Raw genomic sequence first — 26,126 nt, forward strand, 5'->3', positions numbered from 1 at the left:
AAGACTACCCTAAGATGATACCAGTGGTAGTCTTCCAAATACTATTTTCTTCCCTATCTAAAACATGCCCCAACACACATGCACACACACACAACACAAATGCAAACAGTATGACAGCAGGGATGTTGTTTTATTCACCAAAATCCCCTGACCTAGAACAGATTCTGGCACATAGAGGTTCTAAATAAATATCTGCTGAATAAAGAAATACACTACTTTCACAATCAGAGAAAAAATTTATTTTTAAATAAATACATTTATTTTTAAACCTTCCTGTTCAAAGATGGACCTCAGAGCAAAGCTCTGAACAGGCAGGATCCACTTTTTCTAGCTCAATACATTGAACAGTATCTTCTCGACTAACCCTTGATGCCTAATCATTGGTTCCTCTTATATTCCTGCAATCTTATAGGCTGCTTTAGAAAAATGGGGGGAAAAGGCCAACAATACTAATTCTGCAAAAGATAAAATAGTAAACATGGCCTTAGTTGCAGGTCTCCTTTTCATCCTCCCACACAATCAACTTGTCATTGTAGCAATGGCACAGGTAAGATCTATGCTAGTCCTTAAAGTGGGATATTCTCCTACACACTCTGCAATTCAGAGACCTTTTCTCAGTCAGTTCACTGAAGCCACTCAGAATATGCCACTAATGCAGGAAGAAAGCATTTTTATTGACAGCATAATCAATTTTTAATCATCTCAAGTATATTATCTTTTTGGAACATATGCGGTAAAATTCACTCTCTCATTCTGGACGCCGTGACATCAAACAGCTGGACACTCACTACTAATGGATGTGCATTTGTTTTACTGTTAGGGAGGAAAATTCGTTGCAAAGCAATTTTTGTAATGTACTTCAAAATCAAATATAAATGACTTGGTGATTATCTTTTATTTTGGATACTTTCTACCTCAAGGGGCCTCCATTAGCAGAGGCGATCAGGAGCAGGCTGAAGTTGGGCTTGTGTTTCGGAAGTCTGAGGTCAGATACTAGTGTGAGTGGTTCTGCTGATGGGATACTGTTCAGGGCGAGCAGTGGGGCCCAAGGCAAAAGCCCAGTTTCCTTCTGTTAGAGACCACAATGTGATGTCACTGCCATCAGATGGATCTTATTAAGGGGTTCAAAAATACTTTAAGTTTAAAATATGGACATTCAAATTAAAGATTATAAAGTTATTTTTATAAATGCTAAATATCTTTGGATAACAAGAACACATGAAAAATCCAGCAATCTCTGGAATCCTAAATCTTCCCAGAGACCAACTTTTTTCCCATTTGTTTTGAAGGAAAAATTTTCAGCTTTGTTACAGGCGTTCTGTGGTAACAGCATTCAAAATTAAGAGAATATCCATGTTTTCATTTAAACTTTTAAACTATTTAGCTTTTTTTTTACCATAAGTGGTTTCATACTGTAATATTCTATAATTTTTTATAATTAATGAATTATGCAAAACTTCTGTATCTCTACAAATGGATCATTTCATTTAACTGTATGGATGCACTATTAATTCATTTAACCAGTTGCCAGTTGGTGGACCCTGCAGGGTTGTTTTTTTTTTAATTATTTTTATTTATAAACAAAAATGCTGCAGTAAATGTCCTTTATGCAGCTCTCTTATTTGTGAATATTTCCTTAGGATGGATACTTAGAATTGCTAGAGTATCATTTTTCATTTTGACAAGAAACTGTCAAATCCTCCTTTAAAAAGGCTATTCCAATTTATAGCATTACCACCACACATCCATTTCCCAATATATTCACCAATACCAGATATTCTCAACCTTTTAAATACCTGCCAATGTAATGAGCAAAATATGGTATTTCACTATTTTAACTCACATTTCCCAGATCACTGACTACTCATATTTTTTTCTCTTCTGTGAAATGTCTATTTATAACCTTTGTTCATTTTTCTCCTTTTCTTCTTACTTGTAAATGTTTTTATATATTCTGGATATTAATTCCTTATCTGGTGTAAGTATTGTAAAGACATCCTCCTAGTCTGTCATGATTTTATCTTTGCTTATACTGCCCACTGTCATATAGAAATTTCTGTCTAGTTTCCATACCTCCAAGTTAAAAAACATTCTCCTCCACTTTTTCTAAAACAGAGGTTTTGGCATAGAAGTCCTGCCTTGTGAGGCACTGAGGAGAACAGCTAGGGCTAAGTAGCCAGGGCAGTTCCTCCTCAAGCCCTCCTGGTCCAACCCCTAGAGCTGTGAATTCCAACTTAGGAGCACCTGCTTCTAGTGCTGCTGGGGGAGCAAAGGGTGACACCTGCACCTGAGGGGCTGTTTAGTGGGGGAAGGGAATCAACTGTGGCTCTTCTGCTGCCTGGGGGTCCCCACCCTAGGACTCACACACTCCTACCCTGAGCTTATGGACTAGCATGGATCAGGGTGTGGCCTCCTCCATTCTAACACCCGATGGAATAGCTGGTACTCCTGGAGGAGAAGGAACTTACAGGCCAAAATAACAAGGTATTTGAAAAGTACAACCAGTTCAAAACAGAGACAACACAATCAACTACAGATTCTATCAGCAGCAGAAATTTTAGAAGTGAACAACCAAGAATTTAAAAACAGCTATACTAAAAGAAATACAGCGACATGAAAGAAGAACAAGAAAACATAGGGAAGAGCCAAGCAAAACTACTAGGTATGAAAAATATAACAGCTGAAATAACACAATGTATGGCATAAACAGCAGAATGGAACAAAACTGAAAATTGGAAGATCGGATTGAGAAAATCTCCCAGAAAGAAGGAAAATACACATAAATACGTTTGAAAAATAGGTAAGGCCAGAGGAAAAGAAAAAATATATCCATAATTACCAAGAATTAAAAATCAAGGTAATATCAACGTGGTGGCGGCTGCAGGGAAGGAGACCAAAGGATGACAGAGCTTCCGCTATCTAATTTCCTGTAACTACATTTCTTCAGATAGAAAATTTAAAAAGCAAGTGAATAGAAATGTAGACATTAGGACAAATTAAAATAACAAGGACACTCAAAATAGGCCTAAATATAGAAATAAGGAAACAATTATTGATTCTGGGGAAGCTAAAAAACTGCAGTAACACTGCATGCACATTATATATATACTATATGGCCCAACTAAACAGTGCTTAACAAGTCATAATAATAAAAGCGGTGAAGCCTTATCTAACCAAAATTATCCCTGGGGAAGATGAGGACATCTTTTATTACTATCAAGCCTGCATGTGTGGCAGGGAGGAAGGAGGAAACAAAGCCAAATCCTTATCTTCTGGTGGAAATCAAGGGCTAATGTGTAGGGACTTCCCTGGTGGTCCAGTGGTTAAAACTCCGTGCTCCCAATGCAGGGGGCCCAGGTTCTATCCCTTGTCAGGGAACTAGATCCTGCAGATATGCGGCAACTAAGACCTGGCGCAGCCAAATAAATAAATAAAAGAGCTAACGTGTAAAACATGAAAATTAAGAGGTAACTAAACAAGGATATTATTTAGAAACAGAAGTAAATGACAAAATAATGTGTCATAAATGAAGGGACAGCGGTTGCTTTTAAGGAAGGGCAATATAAGGGGCAGGAGTGCAGATCTTCAAAACTCTTCCAGAGCTATTTGAGTCTTTAAACTATGTCATGTGTAACTCTTACTAAAGCAAATACTTAAGAGTATGAGGGAAAAGAAGAGGACCCAGAATTCATAAGAGCTGGACTCACCACCCTCGGCAGCTTGGGAAGTCTGGGTCGGTGAACCTGAGGAACTATTTACATCCTATGCAACTAACCAGAAGCAAGCCTCTTCCATGGAAGACACCTGAGGAATCAACTGAAGACAGTCTGTCCCATTTAGACAAAAAGAACCAACCACTCTATCTATCAAAAGATGCAAACTTTTCATCGTCATGTGCCTTGGAGGCCAAGGCTGGAGTTGATACAGGTGCCATTAGGGACGAGTTCAACATCCTACTCCCTTTCCTCACACAGATGTAGCCGAGGAGAGTTCTCTGGCAAACACAAGGCTTGGCAGGGCTGATCCCAGACTACTGCACCTGCCAGAGTTATTAAAATGACTTCCTCAGAGAGCCCGTTTCACGTCTGCTTTCTCCAAACCTATTAAGAAATAAGTATTTTTCTCCAGAAATAATGACTCCAGCACACCACTGTGAATAATTGATGACTTGGTAAAATTTGCAATGTTGACGCATCAAACACAGACAACAGAGCATGAAGATAGGATCTTGGCAAAGAGCAATGCTTGTGCTAGTTCATAGTATTTCCATCTTTTATTATTATCAAACACATTGTAAAGACAATTGCTTTGGCTGTTTCCAAGATAATATACAAAATAAGTTAGACATGTTGAATCCTGTCTTCCTGTTTATTAATCTGAGGCAGAGCCACAGATGTCCAACATTCAAGCATCTGTTCCTATTCCTCGTATACAGGTCCTGAGATGGAGTTTATTTCAGGGGTAGGGAGCAAAGCAAAAACATAGATAGAAGAAAACGGCAGCTCAGGAAAGCCAACGTACCTTTAGCATGTAGTAGAAGGGGAACCATGACAGGAAGAGGTCAGAGAAGAATTCGGCAATGCTGAACACACCATACACTACCCAGTAGGTCAGCCACTGGGTATCATCTTCTTTGTTTGGACTCTCTATCGCTTTAATTCTGAAAGGCAATACAAAAGCAAGTGTATCATGTAGTAAGATCTCAATGAGACATTTTCAAACATTACACTTTCACAGCTGCCCTCCAACACCAACTGAGAAACTCAGGCAAATGTATGCATCATGTCACTAGATGCAAAAGTACAACATGAAAACAGGCAGCAATGTAGAGATGTCAGGACAAGCCATTATAACTACCTGTTACCAGTTCTCTGGTTACCAGAGAAACCAGCACCAGTTGTCCCCTGGATCTCTACTCTGCTTGAGACTCCACCAAGGCTCCAGGAAATACCACCAATGACTGGGAACTAGAGTAATCCCCACTCTCAAGTGGGGTCCTGCCACTAGGGATATATCAATAATTCACTCATGTAACTCAGTTCTCATGCACTTTTAATAACTGAAGTACATCATGGTGAGGAGGCATTCCATAAAAGACCTTCTGGAACATAATTTAGGCACTGTCCAAAGTTCACAACACACTTCATTACAAAGAGGTGAAAACAAACATCATGGTGTCCATCTGGTTTCGACTGACATTATATGATCCTCAGGCTGTGACCTTTCCTCCTCTTATCGGTTAATAATATGACTTTCTCAGTATCAACTACTGCTTAAACAAAATTCACTCTGTAAATGAAGAGAACTAAATTTAAAATAACCTTCTTTTACTTCTGAATCACAGGAATTTCTTCCAGTCCTGGGAATCCCTTCATTCTAAACCTCAATTCCATAATCTTTTATCCTATCCTGATACATGCCTGGATACTTATTGTAACTGAGCTGGACTACAACAGTAAACTAGAAGAAACCTGAATCTTGTTTAGCCTATGCGATGGGTTAACTATTAAAAATACATTGGCTACTTGGTAACAGGGTTCACCAGAGACAGGCTGATGAATCATGCTGAGTCATCCCCTAAGAAAGCCTCTGAATTAATTGGAAGTAGCCGTGGGCGTAGGTGTGTGTGCCTGCATGAGTGTTTTAAGAAGATGACGGAGCAGGTAAAAGTTATAGCTGAATGAGATGACTGCTAATGAGGAAAAGGAGAGGAGGGAGTGATTAAATGAATGCTGCTTTGAACATCAAGAATAAACACAGAATCATAAAATGAATTGAAGGCAGCTAATTATAAAATAATGGCTTCTCACATGTGGACTGTGTTTGTGTTTTAGCTTTCCTCACGTAGAAGCTAGGTGATGTAATAGAAGGCCAAAGGAAGAGGGTAGGCAAGCATGTATACCCTTTACACGTAAGGTTTTTTCCCCTCTGTGCTTTATTTGGTATAGAATATGGTTTACCTATTTATATTTAAGTGGATTTTTAAAATTATCACTACAATAAAAAAAACTTGTTTCTTACACATCCATCCTGGGCAGAGGGGATACATAGTTATATTTCACCTAAGGTCTTAGTTTTGGGAACCAAAGCAGTCCATGACTAACCAGCAAACACACATCCACACACAAATATAAACTGAAACAAACATTTATGAAACCACTGATATTTTCAATTCCATTCTATGTCATTATTATTTTTTTATTGAAGTATACGTGATTTACAATGTTGTGTTAGTTTCTGGTGTATAGCAAAGTGATTCAGTTATATATATGCGTATGTATATATACTTTTTAATATTCGTTCCCATTATAATTTATTATAAGACGTTGAATGTAGTTCCCTGTGCTGTACAGTAGGACCTTGTTGTTTATCTATTTTATATATAATAGTTTGTATCTGCTAATCCCAAACTCCTAATTTATCCCTCCCCACCCCCACTCCCCCTTGGCAACCACAAGTCTGTTCTCTATGTCTGTGTGTCTGTTTCTGTTTTGTAGATAAGTTCATTTGTGTCATATTTTAGATTCCACATATAAGTGATATCACATGGTATTTGTCTTTCTCTGTCTGACTTCACTTAGTATGATAATCTCTAGGTCCATCCATGTTGCTGAAAATGGCATTATTTTGTTCTTTTTTATGGCTGAGTAATATTCCATTGTGTATATATATACACATACATACACACAGACACACAGACACACACCACATCTTCTTTATCCATTCATCTGCTGATGTATATTTCAGTTGCTTCCATGCTTTGGCTATTGTGAATAGTGCTGTTATGAACACTGGGATATGCGTATCTTTTCCACTTATAGTTTTATCTGGATATATGCCCAAGAGTGGGATGGCTGGATCATATGGCAACTCTATTTTTAGTTTTTTGAGGAATCTCCACACTGTTTTCCATAGTGGCTGCACAATTTACATTCCCACCAACAGTGTAGGAGGGTTCCCTTTTCTCCACACCCTCTCTAGCATTTGTTATTTGTGGACTTTTTAATGATGGCCATCCTGACTGGTATGAGATGGTACCTCATTGTAATTTTGATTTGCGTTTCTCTAATAATTAATAATGTTGAGTATCTTTTCATGTGCCTAGTGGCCATCTGTATGTCTTCTTTGGAGAAATATGTATATAAGGTTCTGCCCTTTTTTTTTTTTTTTTTTTTTTTTTTTTTTGTGGTATGTGGGCCTCTCACTGTTGTGGCCTTTCCCGTTGCGGAGCACAGGCTCCGGACGCGCAGGCCCAGCGGCCATAGCTCACGGGCCCAGCCGCTCCGCGGCACGTGGGATCCTCCCAGACTGGGGCACGAACCCGCGTCCCCTGCATCGGCAGGCGGACTCTCAACCTCTGCGCCACCAGGGAAGCCCTCTGCCCATTTTTAATTGGGTTGTTTGTTTTTTTGTTATTGAGTTGTATGAGCTGTTTGTATATTTGGGAAATTAATCCCTTGTCAGTTGTATTGTTTGCAAATATTTTCTCCCATTCTGTAGTCTATCTTTTCATTTTGTTGATGGTTTCCTTTGCTGTGCAAAAGCTTATATGTTTGATTAGGTCCCATTTGGGTTTTTTTGCTTTTATTTCTATTGCCTTGGAAAACTGTTATGTCATTATTATTATTATTATTTTTTTTTTTTTTTTTTTGCTGTGTTGGGTCTTCGTTTCTGTGCGAGGGCTTTCTCCAGTTGTGGCAAGCGGGGGCCACTCTTCATCACGGTGCGAGGGCCTCTCGCTAACACGGCCTCTCTTGTTGCGGAGCACAGGCTCCAGACGCGCAGGCTCAGTAGTTGTGGCTCACGGGCCTAGTTGCTCCACAGCATATGGGATCCTCCCAGACCAGGGCTCGAACCTGTGTCCCCTGCATTAGCAGGCAGATTCTCAACCAACACCAGGGAAGCCCTGTTATGTCATTATTTTTAAGATGTTAGTCAAGATCCACAGATTCAAAAACAGAAAAACTACTGTAACAGTTCAAGTTCAGTCCCTCAAGGAATAAGCTCCCTAAGCTATCAACAATATGAATTCAAAAGTTTCCAAGCTGATACACTTGGAACACTCTACAGTAACACTGAAAAGTAGGAAGAACTCAAAATTGAACACACATATTGAACACAACTTTGTAGAAAAGGCCTGGGAAAAAAGACAGGAAAGATCACAGAGTCTCATTAAGGTAAAGAGAATTTTTAAATAGAACTTCTATTATTGAAGCATTTAATTACTGTTTTAATTAAAAATACCACAATGTTCATTTTTTAAAATGTGTCTACATGTCATAACATCATAAGCTAGTCAGAACAAGAAAGAACATAAAAGATAGTCTAACCCACTCAGTGTACAGTTGAGGAACCTAAGACTCAAAGAGGTTAAGAGAAGAAAAGAGCTTAATACTGGGATTTCCTGAATGCTATTTGCATATATACTGTCTTGTCCAAATGAGTGGATGCAAACTTGTGATTTATAAGCAAAATATATATTTGGTCATTCGAAAGACCAAAATATAGTTCTCCTATATATGTGGTCTTCATCCAGGTTCCTGCACAGCTCTCCAAACCCTTGCAATTTCTGAAGTGTTGAGAGGGATAAAGGTGTCTGTTGTTATGTTAATGAGGTGACTTTTATAAAGCACATAAGGAGGGGAGCTGGATGTCCCTGGAGCCAACTATGTGATTAGAGGGCTGGAACTTTCAGTCCCATCGCTGACCTCTGGGGAGGGGAAGGGACTGGAGGTTAAATCGATCACCAACGGCCAATGATTTAGTCAGTCATGACTATGTAATGAAGCCTCCATAAAACCCCAAAGGACAGCTTTTTGTCCCTTTTCAGAGAGCTTCCATGTTGGGGAACCACAATGCTTCCTTGTGCCACTGTGCTGGACCCCAAACTCCACGAGGACAAAAGTTCCTTTATTTGGGACCTCGCCTATGTATCTCTTCATCTGGCTATCGATTTGTTTCCTTTTATAATAAATTGGTAATCTAGTGAGTAAATCGTTTTCCTGAGTTCTGTGAGCCATTCTAATTGAACCTGAAGAGGGGGACGTCGGGACCTCTGATTTATAGCCAGTTGGTCAGAAGCACAGGTTAACAACCCGGGCTTGTTACTGGTGTCTGAAGTGGAAGGCAGTCTTGTTGGACTGAGCCCTTTACCTGTGGAATTTGATTCTATCTCCGGTAGAAGGTGACAGAACTGAGGTGAACTCTCGGACTCTCTGCTGGCCTCTGAGAATTACTTGTTGGTGTGGAGAAGCCTTCGAATTTGGCCCTCTGCACATGGGTGATTCTTTGACAATGTGCTCTACTGCCATGTACCTATGCTAAATGGTATTTCAACTCGCGTATCAGAATGAGGATGTATCAACTTTTCAGGCAACACAGGGGATTCAAGAAATCCTAAGATGCAATCTCTATCCTTAGGTCATTTGTAGTTTTTGGCCTTTAGCCGAAGTGGCAAAGCTAAAGAATGGGAAGGGTAGGAACCTAATAATTATTTAATGTAACCTTCAGAATAGCCCTATGGAATAGGTAACGTTATTCTCATTTTTGAGAGGAAGAAACTGAGGTTTAGGGAAGAAAAATAACGTGGACAGGGCACCCAGCTGCAACAGCAGAGACTGGGTTTACACCCAAGACTAACTCCAACAAAGCCTGTGTCTGTTTCTCTATCCCAAGCTGTTTTCCTAATTGGGAGAACCACTCACTACCCGACTGCACAGCACTTAGCAAAGTGTCTGGTGCTAAGTGGGCAGCTACTAAATATTTATTGCATAAATATAAATACAAAAGGAGTTCATAATCTTACTTTTGGAAGGGACCAGAGTCCTCTATTGGAGAAAATCCAGGCTTAGAAAGGTTAACTTGGGCACAGAGCAAACAGGAGAAAAGGTCATAGTCTCAACATCCAGATTCCTAAAGGACCATTCCACCCTCCATCCTGCTTTCTTGAGGTGGGGGGATCATTAGAAGTGAAGAAGATGGGACTTCCCTGGTGGCTCAGTGGTTAAGAATCTGCCTGCCAATGCAGGGGACATGGGTTCGAGCCCTGCTCCTGGAAGATCCCACATGCCGTGGAGCAACTAAGCCCGTGCGCCGCAACTACTGAGGCTGCACTCTAGAGCCCGTGAGCCACAACTACTGAGCCTGCTTGCCACAACTACTGAAGCCTGCGCGCCTAGAGCCTGTGCTCTGCAACAAGAGAAGCCACTGCAATGAGAAGCCTGCGCACCACAAGGAAGAGTAGCCCCCGCTCGCTCCAACTAGAGGAAGCCCACGCACAGCAATGAAGACCCAACGCAGCCAAAACTAAATAAACTAATTAATTAATTAATTTTTTTAAAAAAGTGAACAGGATGGTATTCTAAGTTGGTGCCCCAACCCCCAGGCCGTGGAGTGGGTACCAGTCCGTGGCCTGTTAGGAACCGGACCGCACAGTAGGAGGGGAGCAGCAGGCAAGCGACTGAAGCTTCATCTTCCGCTCCCCATCACTCCCTGTCGCTCGCATTACCGCTCGAACCATCCCCCGCCCTGTCCATGGAAAAACTGTCTTCCACGAAACCAGTCCCTGGTGCCAAAAAGGTTGGGCACCGCTGCTAGTCCACTCGTTCTCAAGCTTAGATGATGATCCACATCCACCTTGGGAACTTTTAAAAACTATACATGCCCAGGTCCTTCTTCAGATCTAGTGACTCAAACTCTACCATGTACAGCACAGGTATGTGCTTTTAGAAACATATGCAGGTGATCCTAACACACAGCCAAGTTTCAGAATCACTAGCTCCAAGTTCCAGTTTCATTACCACTTCGTCATGTCATTTCTAGGACAGAAAATCAAAATGACTGATTTGGGTCCCATCAGCTATAGCCAGAGGGGAGGCTACCCCTTTCCAGCAATGAATGAGAAGCCAAGAGACAAGAAAAGCTCAATCCTAGAGGAGCTCTGGAACTGTCCCAACAGCAGCTGACAGCAATTCCACCACTCTCTCCCAAGTCCTGGGCCACTATCTCTCTAGTGCCACCTTGTCATCAAATGGCAGGTGTCAGCAGTGACCTTGGGCTCAGAACTACTCCCAGGGGTTTGGGAAGGACACATTCACAAAAGATGGGCACCATGGTCTTACATTGCTCTCTGCCCACTGTTACTGCCACATTCTCACCACTGGCCCAAAGCCTGGCCACCTAAGCCCAGAGCTGTGGCTCCTTATTCTCTCCTGAGCCACGTGCCATGTTCTAGAGGCAAAGCTTCACCTCCCTCAAGCAGGTGGCAAAAGGAAGCAAGGCCTGGGTGAGCAGGAGATGGGCCTAGGGTGAGGAAGATGGTTGGCAATATTATGGGAGCAGCTAGCAGTTCTAAAAATTCACTGAGCGAATTAGAAATTGTAGAATGTTGAGCTGGAAGGTATCTTAAAGAACTAGTTCAGATTCCACATTTTATAGACACAAAAAATGAAGTTCAAAGAAGAAAGAGTGATATTAAAATGAATTTCAACTCAAACTAAAAGATTATAGAAAAAAAAGATTATAGAAGCATGTGTTTACACATTTTTTTAAGGGCAGAATGGACTGTTTAAATAAATTTGGGTATATCCATACAATGAGATATTCTGAAGCCTTTGAAAAGGATATTAACAGGAAAAGATGTCCAAGATATAGTGCTGTGTCAAAAGAGATTACTAACTTTGTGTTTAAAAGAAAAAAGAAAGATATATATTTGCATGTGTTTACAGACCAAGAATGGTATTCAGAAATATTTATTTCAAGTTGTATACAGTTAATCCTGAGTATTGGGATTGCAGAATTTTACTTTTTTAAGATCTCTACAATGAGTATGTGCTATTTTTTAAAAATGAGGTACAGCCAGTGTGCAATATTATATGTTACAAGTGTACAGTACAGAGATTCACAATTTTTAAAGGTTATATGCCATTTATAGTTATTATAAAATATTGGCTATATTCCTTGTGTTGTACAATATATTCTTATAGCTCATTTTATACCTAACAGTTTGTATCTCTTAATCCCCTACCCCTATATTGCCCCCCCCATCCCTGTCCCCACTGGTAGCCACTAGTTTATTCTCTGTGAGTCTGCTAGCATGTACTATTTTTTTTTATTGGAGTATAGTTGATTTACAATGTTGTGTTAGTTTCAGGTGTACAGCAAAGTGAATCAGTTATACATATATAGCATGTACTACTTTTAATAATGAAAGTGAGGAAAAATATTTGTTTGGAAGGAAAAAAAACCACAGGGCACCAGACTTTATACAACTACTTTCTCCTATGAGACTAGGTCTCTCTTTAGGGCTTTGTTAAAAACAAACACTAAAGTGAACATCAGACACATTCATTTAATTTTTCTCTTGAGGAAACAGCTCATGATTTTCTAACAAACAAACTTCTCTAACAATGATTAGACACAATCTATTGTGTTTTAGGGCTTTAAAAGGGCTTCAATACACACAGAAAGGCACAGAGGGAGAAAAGAAAGTCACATGGCCCATCATATGTGATTCACTCATTCTGATTTCCTCCTTAAACAAAGCAAACTATCAAAAAATTATTAATTACACTGAACTATGAAAGAGCCAGGCTTTTCCCTTCATTTCTTCCCAATGCTCACCTGGCTTTACATCATTTCACCATTCTTGGCTTGCAGCTTTGTATCCTGGTTCTACCACTTACTAGGTATTGGTTGGCCAAAAAGTTCGTTTGGTTTTAAGTAGACACATTTTTCATTTTCACCAAGAACTTTATTGAACAACGTATTCATGAACCGACTGAACCTTTTGGCCAGCCCAATACATGACCGTGGGCAAGTTATTCTGGGCCTCAGTGTGCTCATCTGTAAAGTAGAGATGATAAACCTCATTGTGTTGCTGTGAAGATTAACTTAGTTGATACATGTTAAGCACTTAAACAGGGTAAGCATTCAGAAATATTACCTTATTAGGTAGTAACTATAATATGGTGGTGATAGTTTATTATTATCATAGGGAGGCAAGAGATTAAAAAGAAAAGAGCAATAAGAACACTCCAGTCCTTCTGGCTAAGTAGAACAGGTAAAGGATTAATAGCATTGTTAACAAGGCTAAAGGGTGATTAGGGAATTACTCATGAATTTTAATTGTACCTCACTCTCCAAATCCCAAATGCTACAGAGAGTAAAGGGTTAGCTGAAATCCAAAAATCCTATTTGCAGGTCAATGGCAACAAACTTGGACGCTGCTGAAAACATTTTTCAGGCCCATGCTACAGGGGAGGACTGGCCAAAAGTCTTGACGCTGGTATCAGATTGGTACTGATAGGGAGGTAACCACTGGCCAGCCCTCGTCCAGACCACCCAGCGCCAGTGACTGGTACTGGCTGCCTCTACCTTGTTGGCTCATCTATTTCTTTCTTTGCTGCTTTTTCTAAACGCAAGATCACGAACTAAAAATGGCCAAAGGATAGCGTTAAACATGTGTGAAGAAACCAAAGTTTGAGCAGATACAGTCCTGGGCTACCAGCATCCTCTCCCTCCCAAATTAAGAGTCATCATTCAGAGAACCTAAATATTAGCTTTGACCCACAGGCACCACTAAACTGCAAATCCCCTGAGTACTTTATTAGAATGAAATCATGTAAACTAAGGACAGTCCAGGGGTTTAAATAATTTTGTGAGGCAAAAGGAAGGTATTTTAGAGATGAACTAGTTCAAAAATCATTAACAGAGGCAACAGTCTTGTGATATCTTGGAGCTATGGGCATGGGCAGGAAAGCCAGCACTCCAAGGTGACCAGAAAAAAAGCCTGAACCTCTGCTGTCCCAGCCCTGGAATATCAACCTCCAGACTTCTTATTATGCTAGATAATTCAGTGGCTCAGGCCACGGTTGATGGAAGCAGCTGACTGAACCCTGATCTAAAACGTGAGTGGCCCCACCAAAAGCTTTCTAAACCAAACTTACATTAGATATCTAGGTAACTGTCAGAAACAGCTCTGCTTCCCTTACTGAGGTTTTATCTATTGATTAAATATATCATTGTTTACAGTTAATGCTCATGTAGGAGGGCAGGGAAGAGATAACCCTCCATACTATTTTTAGAATTATTTCAGACACAACACATCCATCAGGGAAACATTCACCTTTACACACATCCTCTTAATTCAGATTCATGCTATTAGTAAGCAAAATAGATAAAAATGCTTTTCTATATATGAATTGTACAACCTATTTATATTTGTTTCTAATTCTTGTCTTTTTAGGACAAAGTCCATGTTTATTATGTGTAACAAGTAAATAGCTTTCAGAGGTATAAGCAATTAACAAATATAAACAATAATATGTCAAATAATATGCTACCCAACTTTTACCTAATATTTACTATTATAAATATTCTATCGTTATATCATTAAGAAATTAAAACTAGCAAATAGGAAAAGCAGATATGTGGAGGAAAGCCATGTTTTCTAAGCCTTTGAGATATGTAATAGATATTTGTTCCTGAGATTTTCTTCTTCCATCAATGACAACTTTAGTTATATTTATCATTGGGATGGATGTTGCATTCTCTTACTTTGATATAGTTATAAATTAAGCATTTTTAACACTATATTAACTTTTTCAGACTCAAAGGTTATTCCTGGTTAATGGGTATTTCAAAACCTTCATTCATGTCATTAAGTTGAAAAATGTCAATTTCCTACACTAGTATGAAGGATAAACTGTGTGTATATTATATTTAGTATTATATACATGTATGTCTACAATGAAGGAGAAGCATAAGATAGATGACAAATACAAAAAGCTCATTGAGAAGTTTTGCAATTATTTATTCCTATGTCCTATATTCCAAATGGTCTACTTCAAAGGTAGCTTCTAACAGGGAATAAGACCGTCTGGCTTAATCTTCTTTGTTAAAATTTTTCTTAAGATAAAAAGGAAATCAAAAACTAAGTAGGATTGTTTACCGTCAGTACAAACCAAAAACCTAACTGGCTCTACTTTTCTCCACTCGATTCTTAGTGGTGGGGGATGAAGTGAAATGGCCAGAGAGGCCCTGTCTAGGTAATCCACCGCAACTGTCAGTGACAGACTCTTTTGGATGCAAGCATATGCCGAGCATTGACCATGCACTGACCCTGTACTGAAGCTCTGGGGCCAAAATAGTGATGCTCAAGGACATAAAGTGAAAAACAGTCAAAAGATCATTCCATTCTTAAGTAAGCAGCACACGTGTGCGTGCGGAGGGGTCCAGTGAAGGAGTTCTGGGAGACTGGAAATCTCAATGGAAACAAAACAAGTAAAAAATAGGTTTAATATTTAAAAATTATTCGTTAAACCATGCCCAGGGCTTAGGAACATGTATACCACTGTACCAAAAGAGAAGAAAACCACTAGCCATATTTCTAGCTTGGAAGAAGAAAACTTTATGGTACTTTATTGCGCCTTAGAATAACGAAGTCTTAAGCTGCTGATCTAAGTACAGGAAAAAGTAAGATAAGGAACAGAAAAAGAGTAAGCGAAAAAAATAAGTGAAAGGAAATACTACTTGGGGGGTTTTTCCTTAATCATTTAAAGTTCAATGACATGGAGTTAGACAACCATGACTATGATTGTCAGTTTTCCTCTTTGTATGTTAATCAAAAGTAGCCACACTTAATTAAGCACTTACTAAAATCTTGATCCTGTGCTAGTGTTTAACTTATCCCTTCCTTTCACATTTGAGAAAACTGAGTATTATAAAAGTTAATCTATTTCCCCAAGGGTTAATTCAACTAGTAATTATCAGGTCCATGTACATATGTTTCTGATCACTCACACCAAAGAAACTTAGGTACACACTACCTGTACTGTACATGGTTCATATGTAACTTAGCCACTACAGTTCACACTAGCCAAATGATATAAAATTAAGTAATATTATATGTCTTCAGACCACTGGCTTTACTACTGAAACCAGTTGTACTCATCAATAGGATTTTAATGAGTTGATTATATTACCAGACAGGACATCAAAAAAAGCAGCTCATGAAAAAAACCTATAACAATAAAAAGCTTTGAGATGTGCTGTTGGTAAAGAACAGAAAGGAAAACTACTTCTGGTCCATTTGCTTTGTTTTATTTCTAACGTGGTAAGTTATATTTAATAACAAATATTCCAGAGTTCAAGGTAGAGTCTTTGAAGCATGAATATGAAGAATACGGACCATAATGTTTATAATCCTTTCTGATACAGCAGACACACAGTGTGACCATCCACAGTGCCCACTACGTGTAGGACTGCTTTTGGCTGTGTTTATTAGGGAATGGGAAGCAGGAATTCCTGATAGCTCAAAATAATTTTCCTATTTCCTATTACTCTGTTTAGCAGTCTGCCATTGCAAATATTATTTGACACAGTGTGTCAGATTAGAAGGAAAAAAAATCACACCTTTTAAGACATGAACAGTATTTTATTTCCATGCCAGTAAGGAAAAGATTTTTCTTCTTCATGGAAAAAAGAAGGTCAGAAACTATGGGCACTCAGAAAAGTACACTTGTTTTTCACTGCAGAGTAGGTGTGCTTTCGAAGCAAGAGAGAGAACCAACAGAGCAAGAGATCAAACAAACAAAGGGAAAAAACTAAACATACAATAAAACCAATTTGCTTATTTACTGTTTATATCACGCTCAATCCTCCTCCCCACCCCAAAAAAGATACAATCACTAGCAGCAAATATGCTTCTTAAATATGTAGAAACTATAAGATGACTATACAAGAACAATGAAAAAATATACCATGTTCCTTTCATTTTTAATATAGTGTTCTCCTATAGTATAAAATGACTGACTTAATGAAATGCATAATATAAGGTAAATTCACAAGCAAATGCATTTTAAGATGAGTCTGTAAAACATCTCTAATGGAGATTAAATTACAAAAAAACCAAAAGCAGTCATTTACTGGACAAATATTTTGGTGTTTAATTATACTGATCTTATTTGTCAATTGTTCACCATTTTGTTTTTTAATGCAAAATGGAAGCTTCAGTCACAGTTGAATATAAAGCATGAGGAATGTTGGCAGTGGGCAGGCCAGGGGAGTCAGGCACCCCTACATCTACGCCTGGCTTTGCCTCAACAGACTTGTGACCTGAGTCATAAAACTTCATTTTGTCTCCTCGATTTCCAAATCTGGTAAAGATGGCTATAGCCCCAGCAGCCTGATCTCTAAGACCTCTCCTAGCTAACATTTTATAACTCAAAACAGAATGCATTTAGACTATTCAATAGACAGTTAAAAAAGATGAACGCCTGAAGCAATAAAACAGCAGATGCAAAAAACAAGGTCCTACTGCATAGCACAGGGAACTATATTCAATATCTTGTAATAAACCATAATGGAAAAGAATATGAAAAAGAATATACATGTAAAACTGAATCACTTTGCTGTACACCACATTGCAATCACTAACACAACTTTGTAAATCAACTATACTTCAGTAAACAAACAAACAAAAAAACAGCAGATGCAAATCCTACTACGACAACCCTCTGTCAATAAAATTGATGGCTCTGTATATATAATATCTATGTCAGGTCTGGCATCAGAAAATTTAACTTACGCTCAAGCACCCTCACAACCTGCACAAGAACAACCTAAACTGACCTTTCCCAGACAAAAGAGGGCCACATCAAGATGTAGACAGCAGTCCAGAGTTACCTCTGACGTGTAAGTGATCCCTTTACTAGATCACCTGGCCAAACTACCAGAAGCTGCAGGATATATATAGAAGCCATGTGAGAGGGACGCATGATAGCTCCACTCCCTGATTCTTCCACTCCCAGGAATCAGGGAGTGTTAGAATGAAATCGGGATAGGTTTCTGCAGCCCCTGCTTATATTTCAACTGCTACAAAAGTAATTTCATTAGCAATTTTTGAAATTGTTTTTAAACTTCTGCTATAATCATTTATTCAAAAAATTAATTACTTGGTAATATTATTGATAGGCACTAAATATCTTAAAATGGCCAATAAATATTTATACTTGTTTTAAATACTGAGGATATTAAGTTGAAAAACAGAGTTCTCATTCAAAGTCCTAAAAAAGAGAGCTCTAGGACGGGGGGAGAGGGAGGCAGCTCAGAAGGACAAATAGACCCTATCTCCAGGGCCTCCATAAAGAGAACAAAAAAAGTTCATTGAAGTTCATAGGGAACACTCCAGAACAGAGTCTTAGGAATGAGATCGCCCTCCACAACTGCTTTAGAGCCCAGAAACTAGATCATGAATAAATCGTGTAAATCTTATTTGCTCCTCAAAGCTTTCTTTTCTCTATGACACAGGCAAAGGGAAAAAAACAAAAACATAACCAAAATGCTGGCTTTAATTATCTACATTTAAGTTTTCTCCACAACTTCTTCCTTTTAAAATAGTTCAGTAATGCTAGCCATAATACTTAGTGAAAACACAACCAGTAAAAAGCTGACAAAGGTAAATGTTTAAATGTTTACAACTACACTGTTGCTTAAGGCATTTACAGAATGCCAGTTATATTTTTGGTCCAAGTGCCCAGTAGGCCAGAATATGTGCATGTGCTTCACGCTACCCAGAGAAGGAAAGTGTGGGCATGAGCTGCTCTGCCCTGAAGTGCTAGTAACAAAGAACACACAGTTACAGAGAAAAGCTGGTGTAATAGGAACATAAGCAGCTTAGTAGAAAATATATCTGCTCCCAAGTGCTCATGAGTAAAAAAAAAAGAAAAAAAATAAGATAATTACAAGTTATTTAAAAAACACAAGAACACAAACACACCCCTTACTAATGAGTCCATGAAGACAACCACAAATACACATCCTCCAGCAACATTAGGGAAGCCTAGCTCTGCTTCAGATGACTTGCTCTTGAGAAACAGAAAGTGGTTCAGAACCATCAGTCAGAACCATGGCGACTTCCCCAAATTCTCCTCTGGGTAGTGAACCTGTTCAGGAATCTGCCATTGCAAACTGTAAATAAGTAGATTTCAACCCTTTTTAACCTATATTCCCTCATGTTATCTGCTGTGCATCATTTGCTAAGATGTTGTAGCTTTTACTTGTGGTTGACTGTATTACAACTCTTGTAGTTATTTTGACTGTCTCCTTCAAATATTCTCCCTCACGATCCCCTTTTCTGATCTGACCTCATAGGGACCATCCCCAAACATCTCCCCCTTGAGATTCGTTGCCTCCTGACAAAGAACTAAACACAAGGCTGCATTTCCTCAGGAGATACAGTGCAGTGTGTCATCTTCAGATGGGCATGCACTGCTTAAAAAAAGAGCAGGTCTCTGCACATTATGAGCTATATTGCTGCTGTTGTAAATCAATGCTGTACCACAGCCAACAAGAGAAAAGAACTTGTTAGTAATATATTCTAACTCATGTTCACAAAACACTGCAAATGACTATGTGTGCAGATATATGATTTGGGATAGTAGTACCTTATTTGAGAACTACACTGCATGAAGGTCATGCATTTGTATTGACAGTGTCAAACTGATAAAAGAAAAACTTACATCAATAGTTAATTTTCATCTCTATATAAGGTTATGGCATGTATCTGTGGGACACTCAAAGAGCCATATGGGAAGCAATATAACGAAAAGTTAAAAACATGGGCTTTGGGGCCAAACTCCCTAGGTTTAAATATCAGTGTCACCATCTACTGTTATGAGACCTTAATCAAGTTACTTCTTTCTCTGTTTCCTCACCTGTAAAATGGGAATAATCATAATACCTATATCATAGGGTTGTTATGAGGATTAAATAAGCTATATTTATAAAGCACTTAAACAGATATATTTAAGTATTTATTAAATTAAGGGCTGCACAGGTGTTCAGCAGCCGTGCAAAAACCTAAAAGCAGTAACACTCTTTGTACTGATAGCAAAAGGTTAAAATGGGCTGGTGAGGACACACAGAAGATAAAATGACACATCACTAAAGTGGGTATCAGATTTGAAGTGTTGCCAAACATTAAATACAGACATTAAAATTCTGGACTCTAAGCATATTTAATCTTTTCAAGCTTGGTACTAAAATATGCCTAAATGTGCTTTCACATTTCTGTGTAGGTCTGGAGCCCTCAGTTACAAGTCTAGCCTCTGTGTGACCTTGCAAAACCTTCTAACTCTCTCTATCCCTGTATCTTTTGAAAAGTGATCAGACTACATGTTTCATCTCTAAGGCCCAGCTCTGATAGTCCCAGGAAGGTGGCCACCTGATCCTTAAGAAACATACGAAATATATGAAAGGAAAAGTAATAGACGTTTTAATATAATTTTAAACAAAAAGATGGATGAGTTGGACAAAAAGCCAACCCTCCTCCTTTCCCTTCTCTGCAGGGCAAAGATAAAAATAGAAAACAAAGTCATTAGACTTCTGTCATAACTACACTTGAATAAAGAAGCAGGGACAGGAGCAGCCTCCACATTCTGGGACCACTGGGAGGCAGTTACCTTCGGTCTCGGGCTCTGACTTTGTGTATGTGACGGTGCAGCAAAGCACACTCCCCGAGAGGTCTCTCAGAAAGACTCACTTTTGTGCCATTCAAAGCAGGGCCGCCCCAGAAACAAAGAACCACGTATTATATGATTCCATTTGTATGAAATGTCCAGAACAGGCAAATCCATAGAGACAGAAAGTAGATTGGTGGTTTCTGAGGACTGGGGTGTAGAAGAAATGGAGAAAGACTGCTAATGGGTACAGGGTTTCCTTTGGGGTGATGAACATGTTTTGGAATTAGAAAGCAGTGATGGAGACTCCAGGAGGGCCCACACCAAGGAGAACCTCCCAGAATTTCTGCTGCCAGTGGCCTTGTTCCCATGGTGAGCCACAGCCGCCCCCCACCTCTGCAGGAGCCCTTCCAACACTAGCAGATGGAGAACTTATGTTCTAGATGATATTTTGACTGAAGTATCAGAACAGGATAAAGAACTCCAAAATCCAGAGAGTGAACAAGATAAAAATGAGAAAAAGGGTTCACAAAGAAAAAGTGACCAAATGGAATCTACTGACACAGAGCGACAAAAGCCTTCTGTTCATTCAAGACAATTGATTTCTAAGTCACTGAGCTCATCAGTTAGCAATAACAAAAGAATGGTTAGTACAGGGCTTCCCTGGTGGCGCAAGTGGTTGAGAGTCCACCTGCCGATGCAGGGGACACGGGTTCGTGCCCCGGTCCGGGAAGATCCCACATGCCGCGGAGCGGCTGGGCCCGTGAGCCATGGCCGCTGAGCGTGCGCGTCCGGAGCCTGTGCTCCGCAACGGGAGAGGCCACAACAGTGAGAGGCCCGCGTACAGCAAAAAATAAAAATAAAAATGAATGGTTAGTACCAAAGGAAAGTCAGTCACAGAGTATAAAAATGAGGAATATCAAAGATCTGAAACAAACAAACATCTAGAAACTGGTCAGAAAATTCGTTTGTCAAGCAGGGCCTCCAGAGAACCTTATAAGAGTCAACCTGAAAAAACACGTCTGCGGAAAAGGGATCCTGAAAGGAGGGTCAAATCCCTTACGCCAGATGGTTCTGAGAGAATTGGGCTTGAAGCGGACAGACGTGCAAGCAGATACAGCCAGTCTTCTAAGGAGGAAGTGAACTCTGAAGAATATGGCTCTGACCATGAGACTGGCAGCACTGGTTCTGCTGATGAGTAAGGCAACAACACTGAGAATGAGGAGGAAAGGGTGGAAGATGTGGAAGAAGATGAAGAATTAGAAGAAGATGTAGAGTAAGATGAAGAGCTGGATGACGATGGTGAGGAGGAGGAGGAGGAAGAAGAAGAATATGAACAGGATAAGAGAGACCAGAAGGAAGAGGGAAATGTTTATGACACCCGAAGTGAGGCTAGCCACTCTGATTCTGAATCCATTTCCTTCACAGATGCGTCTGTCAGATCTGGTTCAGGAACAGATGGATCAGGTACTAATTTTTTTTTTTTTTTTTTTTTTTTTTTTGCGGTACACGGGCCTCTCACTGTTGTGGCCTCTCCCGTTGCGGAGCACAGGCTCCGGACGCGCAGACTCAGCGGCCATGGCTCACGGGCCCAGCCGCTCCGCGGCATGTGGGATCTTCCCGGACCGGGGCACGAACTCGTGTCCCCTGCATCGGCAGGCGGACTCTCAACCACTGCGCCACCAAGGAAGCCCAAGGTACTAATTTTTATATGTAAAGGTTTGTCTTTTTTTTTTTTAATTGACCTGATTGGTTTTCTTCTTGAATATGTTTAAATTGAATTATAAAATTTTTGAGGCAATGGGGGGGATGTTAGTAAGACTGTCCTGTGATTTTTTTTATATAGTGTGCTTTTGAGTATTAGAAATGCACTTGAATAAGGTTTACATATCTTAGTAAAGGCATTTCCCAGCTACAAACTATTATAAATGTACACTAGTCTGATTGTTTCTCTATAAGGAAATGTATTTGAGGTTTTAATGTTATAAATTCTTAGATTTCCATACTAGTCAACAGCAGCTTATTTAAAACACTGATGTACTTGAAGTATATTCATATGGAACCCGTCGGCTAGGTATAACAATATTTTCATGTTAAATGCCTCTAGATTTCCATCATATGGCAACAGAAATCAAAATAACTTTCTTTTTCTCTCTGGAGCTCAAACTTTCTTTCATTTCTGTACCTGTGGGTTGACTGACGGGCAGGGTTGCCAGAGGGCTGGGTATAAAGGTACAAGATGGAAAATAAGAGTATAAAATTATTGTGGAGAGACTGGGTAAGAGGCATCTTGGGTCATTCCTTCAATATTACATGCCCTGCCACTTTATCTTTATCTGACCCATGAGACTTGACTATGGGAATGGTAGATAGTTGCAGTCATTAGGCTGAGGGAGCCCTCTTTTCGGGGGAAATACAGAGGGTAGAACAAGGAGACGTCAGGGTACTTAGAAACCGCTGGTCACTCTGTGATGATTATACTCTCATGGCTGTCTTATGTAAAGATGCAGCCAGATCTCCTACATAGGCCAAATGTACTAAATATTGGGATACAAGAAAAATTCTATTCTTTTGATATATTTGATAGTTACAATGCCTTTATTATAGAATTTTATCATTTTAATGTAGTACATTGTTAGTAAATCATATTCTTGATATAGTGTAAATGATAAGAGCAAATGACCAGGTATTTTCTAATTGGCACCTGAAGTGCTTCTTTGCTCACTAGAGTTCTAGGTTTAGGAGTTTAGACAGGTTTTGAAGGAGGTTAAAAAAGTTAAACTGAATAGATGGGTAGTTGGCTTTAATATAAAAACTTGTGGAATCTTTAATTCTACTATTCCATCATACTTTTTGCAAACTGATGGGATATACGTTTTATAATTTATGATAATGGATAAAGAACAAAAATTGCATTGGCAATATGAATGAATGTTCACTTACTGTGGAGAATGTGTGAAACCTGTAAAAGTAGGGAACATTTTATTATAGGAATCTTCTTTTTGGTGTCCGTGTTAGGAATGATATTTCTTAGACTTGAATGTTTATCCTGTTTAAGTCAAACAAGGGAGACATATAAATATGTAGGGCCTGAAATAATGTGTATTTTTATTTTATTTTATTATTTTCTTTTTATAAATTAATTTATTTTTGGCTGCTTTTGGTCTTTGTTGCTGCGCGCAGGCTTCCTCTAGTTGTGGTGAGCAGGGGCTACTCTTCGCTGCGGTGCGCGGGCTTCTCATTGCGGTGGCTTCTCTTGTTGCGGAGCACGGGCTCTAGGCGCACGGGCTTCAGTAGCTGTGGCGCACGGGCTTAGTTGCTCCACGGCATGTGGGATCTTCCCAGACCAGAGCTCGAACCCGTGTCCCCTGTACTGGTAGGCAGATTCTTAACCACTGTGCCACCAGGAAAGCCCCATGTGTATTTTTAATAAATTCCTTAGATGCTGATACTTAGCAAGATACCTATTCATACTTTGTTTTTTGTGGATTAGACATTTCAGATTGAATGGTAGCCAATAGTTATATAAAACCTGGATATTAAAACTGTTAAGAGACTTACCGTTAAAAAAGAGATATTTGCCTGGAACTCTTACTTTCTATATTAAAGGAAATTTGTGGCTTTTCTTTGGAAGAGCTCTTATGTGGAACATAATTTAAAGACTGTATTTAGTATGCAGAACATTATTATTTTTATTTTGGAGTAGTTTCTCTTCATAATAATGTGTGAGAGAAAAATGGGGTGGATCTGGAACCCCACCAGAGGTAAAAAAATTTTTTAAGATTTTTAAACACAAGGGATCACAGTTTAGTTTTTGTGTCATGAATTTTCTAGATTCCAGCTTATTTTACCTTATTTTTTCTCAAAATTTCAGTAACTTTCTTATAAAAGTGACACACTTGGTGGCTGTTCAGGGTTTATTTGTTAGACGACTTTCATTGTTTTTTTGACCCGAGAATAATAGTCGGGAGAGGGGAATCATAAACTTAAGAGCAGTGAAAGTTATTTATACAAAAAAGATTAAAAATCCTTGGAGATATTTTAATGGTAATGGTAATGCTATATTTAACATTACATAAAAATTGTTGGGTGAGACCCTACTTCTGCTTCTGTTATAATTCCTGCATCATCTTTTTTTAAAAATAAATTTATTTATCAAAAAAAAAAGAAAGCAGTGATGGTTGCAAAACTTTATACTAACCGCTGAATTGTACACTTTTTTTTTTTTTTTTTTTTTTTGTGGTACGCGGGCCTCTCACTGTTGTGGCCTCTCCCGTTGCGGAGCACAGGCTCCGGATGCACAGGCTCAGCAGCCATGGCTCACGGGCCCAGCCGCTCCGCGGCATATGGGATCCTCCCAGACCGGGGCACGAACCCGTATCCCCTGCATCGGCAGGCGGACTCCCAACCACTGCGCCACCAGGGAGGCCCTGAATTGTACACTTTAAAAGGGTTGCATGGAAATTATATCTCAGCAAGAAATGGGGGGAGGGGCAGGTCTGCTGTAATAATAAAGGTTCCTATTATTATCCAGTAGTCTGCCTTCTCTTATCAGAAATAGAAGGAAGTAGGGAGATTAAAGTCATTCTGTCAACAGCTCTTGATAATGAGAAGTCTGGAATTATATTTCAAATTGCCTACAAAGTGTGGCCAAAAAGTCTGGAAACTTAGAGGTAGAGGATTAATGGCCCTGCTCTCAAAGGGAAATGATATATGCAGAAAATAAGAGTAACCAGTAGGAAGGGGCTACCTGATAAGGCACTAGGTGCCCCGCCCCGAGGGCTAGCCAGGCCTCCAGCTGGCTAGTGCTCCAACATGACAAGGCCTGGTGTGAAGCCAGGTGCACTTGAGCCCCACCCACATATTTCCCCAGGTAGTGAGTCACGAGAAAAGCTACGAAGCCAAATAGGCTTTTCCTTATTTTACTTCTGCACCCTGCAGCCTCTAAGCCTATCACTGACCATTAAGCACAATCTGTGGGCCACTCTATGGTGGCCTAAGGAAAGGAAGCAGCAGGAGCAAAAGCTGAAAGCTGAGAAAGGAAGGACTATTAGCAATAGTTTGGCAGGATCACCAATTCCTTCCAGGAATCACAGCAGACAGAATGACCTTAAAATGTACATTGTAACATGTCACCTCCTACTTAGAACCGATCCAAGGCAATCAGAAAACATGCAAACTCCCCACAGCTACCTGGAATAAAATGCACACTTGGTGTGCCAGCCACCAGCTGTGCCTGATGGCACCTGCACCTCTCTGGTCCTCCTTCGCCCCTCTTCCCTCTCAGAGCTTCCAACGCACAAGGTCCTCCAACAGCCCAAGTGCCTGGCTGCCCAGGGCCTGGCACATGCTGCTCCCTCTGCCTGACTCTGCTCTCAGCGGGCAGCTTCTCATCCCTCAAGTCTTAACTCAAATAGCAGCTCAGATAAATACCTACAGGGGGCCCCTCCTGTTAATCTCTACCACAACTCCCTGCGGGTGCTCTGTGGAGGGCTCACCACACTGTCACTACTTTACTGTTTATTGTAGTCTACCCTGTAGACTAGTCATGCAAAGATGGGGAGTATGTCCAACTTAGTCCCTGGTGTATCTGAGGTGCTGCCACAGTGTCTGGTGCATGGTTGGCATTTGATGTTTGCTAAATAGATGAACCTGTATTTTTAAAAA

The 26,126-nt window shown here is 39.8% G+C and overlaps 1 protein-coding gene across 1 annotated transcript in view; it reads right to left on the reverse strand.

Annotated features, from left to right (window-relative positions):
* REEP5 (receptor accessory protein 5) overlaps positions 1 to 26,126 on the reverse strand; it is a 41,348-nt gene that overhangs the window by 11,205 nt on the left and 4,017 nt on the right. Inside the window, exon 3 of the mRNA XM_079703173.1 lies at positions 4,522 to 4,660. Coding sequence (XP_079559299.1) covers positions 4,522 to 4,660 — 139 coding nt within the window. The remainder of the gene's footprint in view (positions 1 to 4,521; positions 4,661 to 26,126) is intronic.

Source organism: Hyperoodon ampullatus (assembly GCF_949752795.1).
Source record: "Hyperoodon ampullatus genome assembly, chromosome: 4".
Classification (NCBI taxonomy): domain Eukaryota; kingdom Metazoa; phylum Chordata; class Mammalia; order Artiodactyla; family Ziphiidae; genus Hyperoodon; species Hyperoodon ampullatus.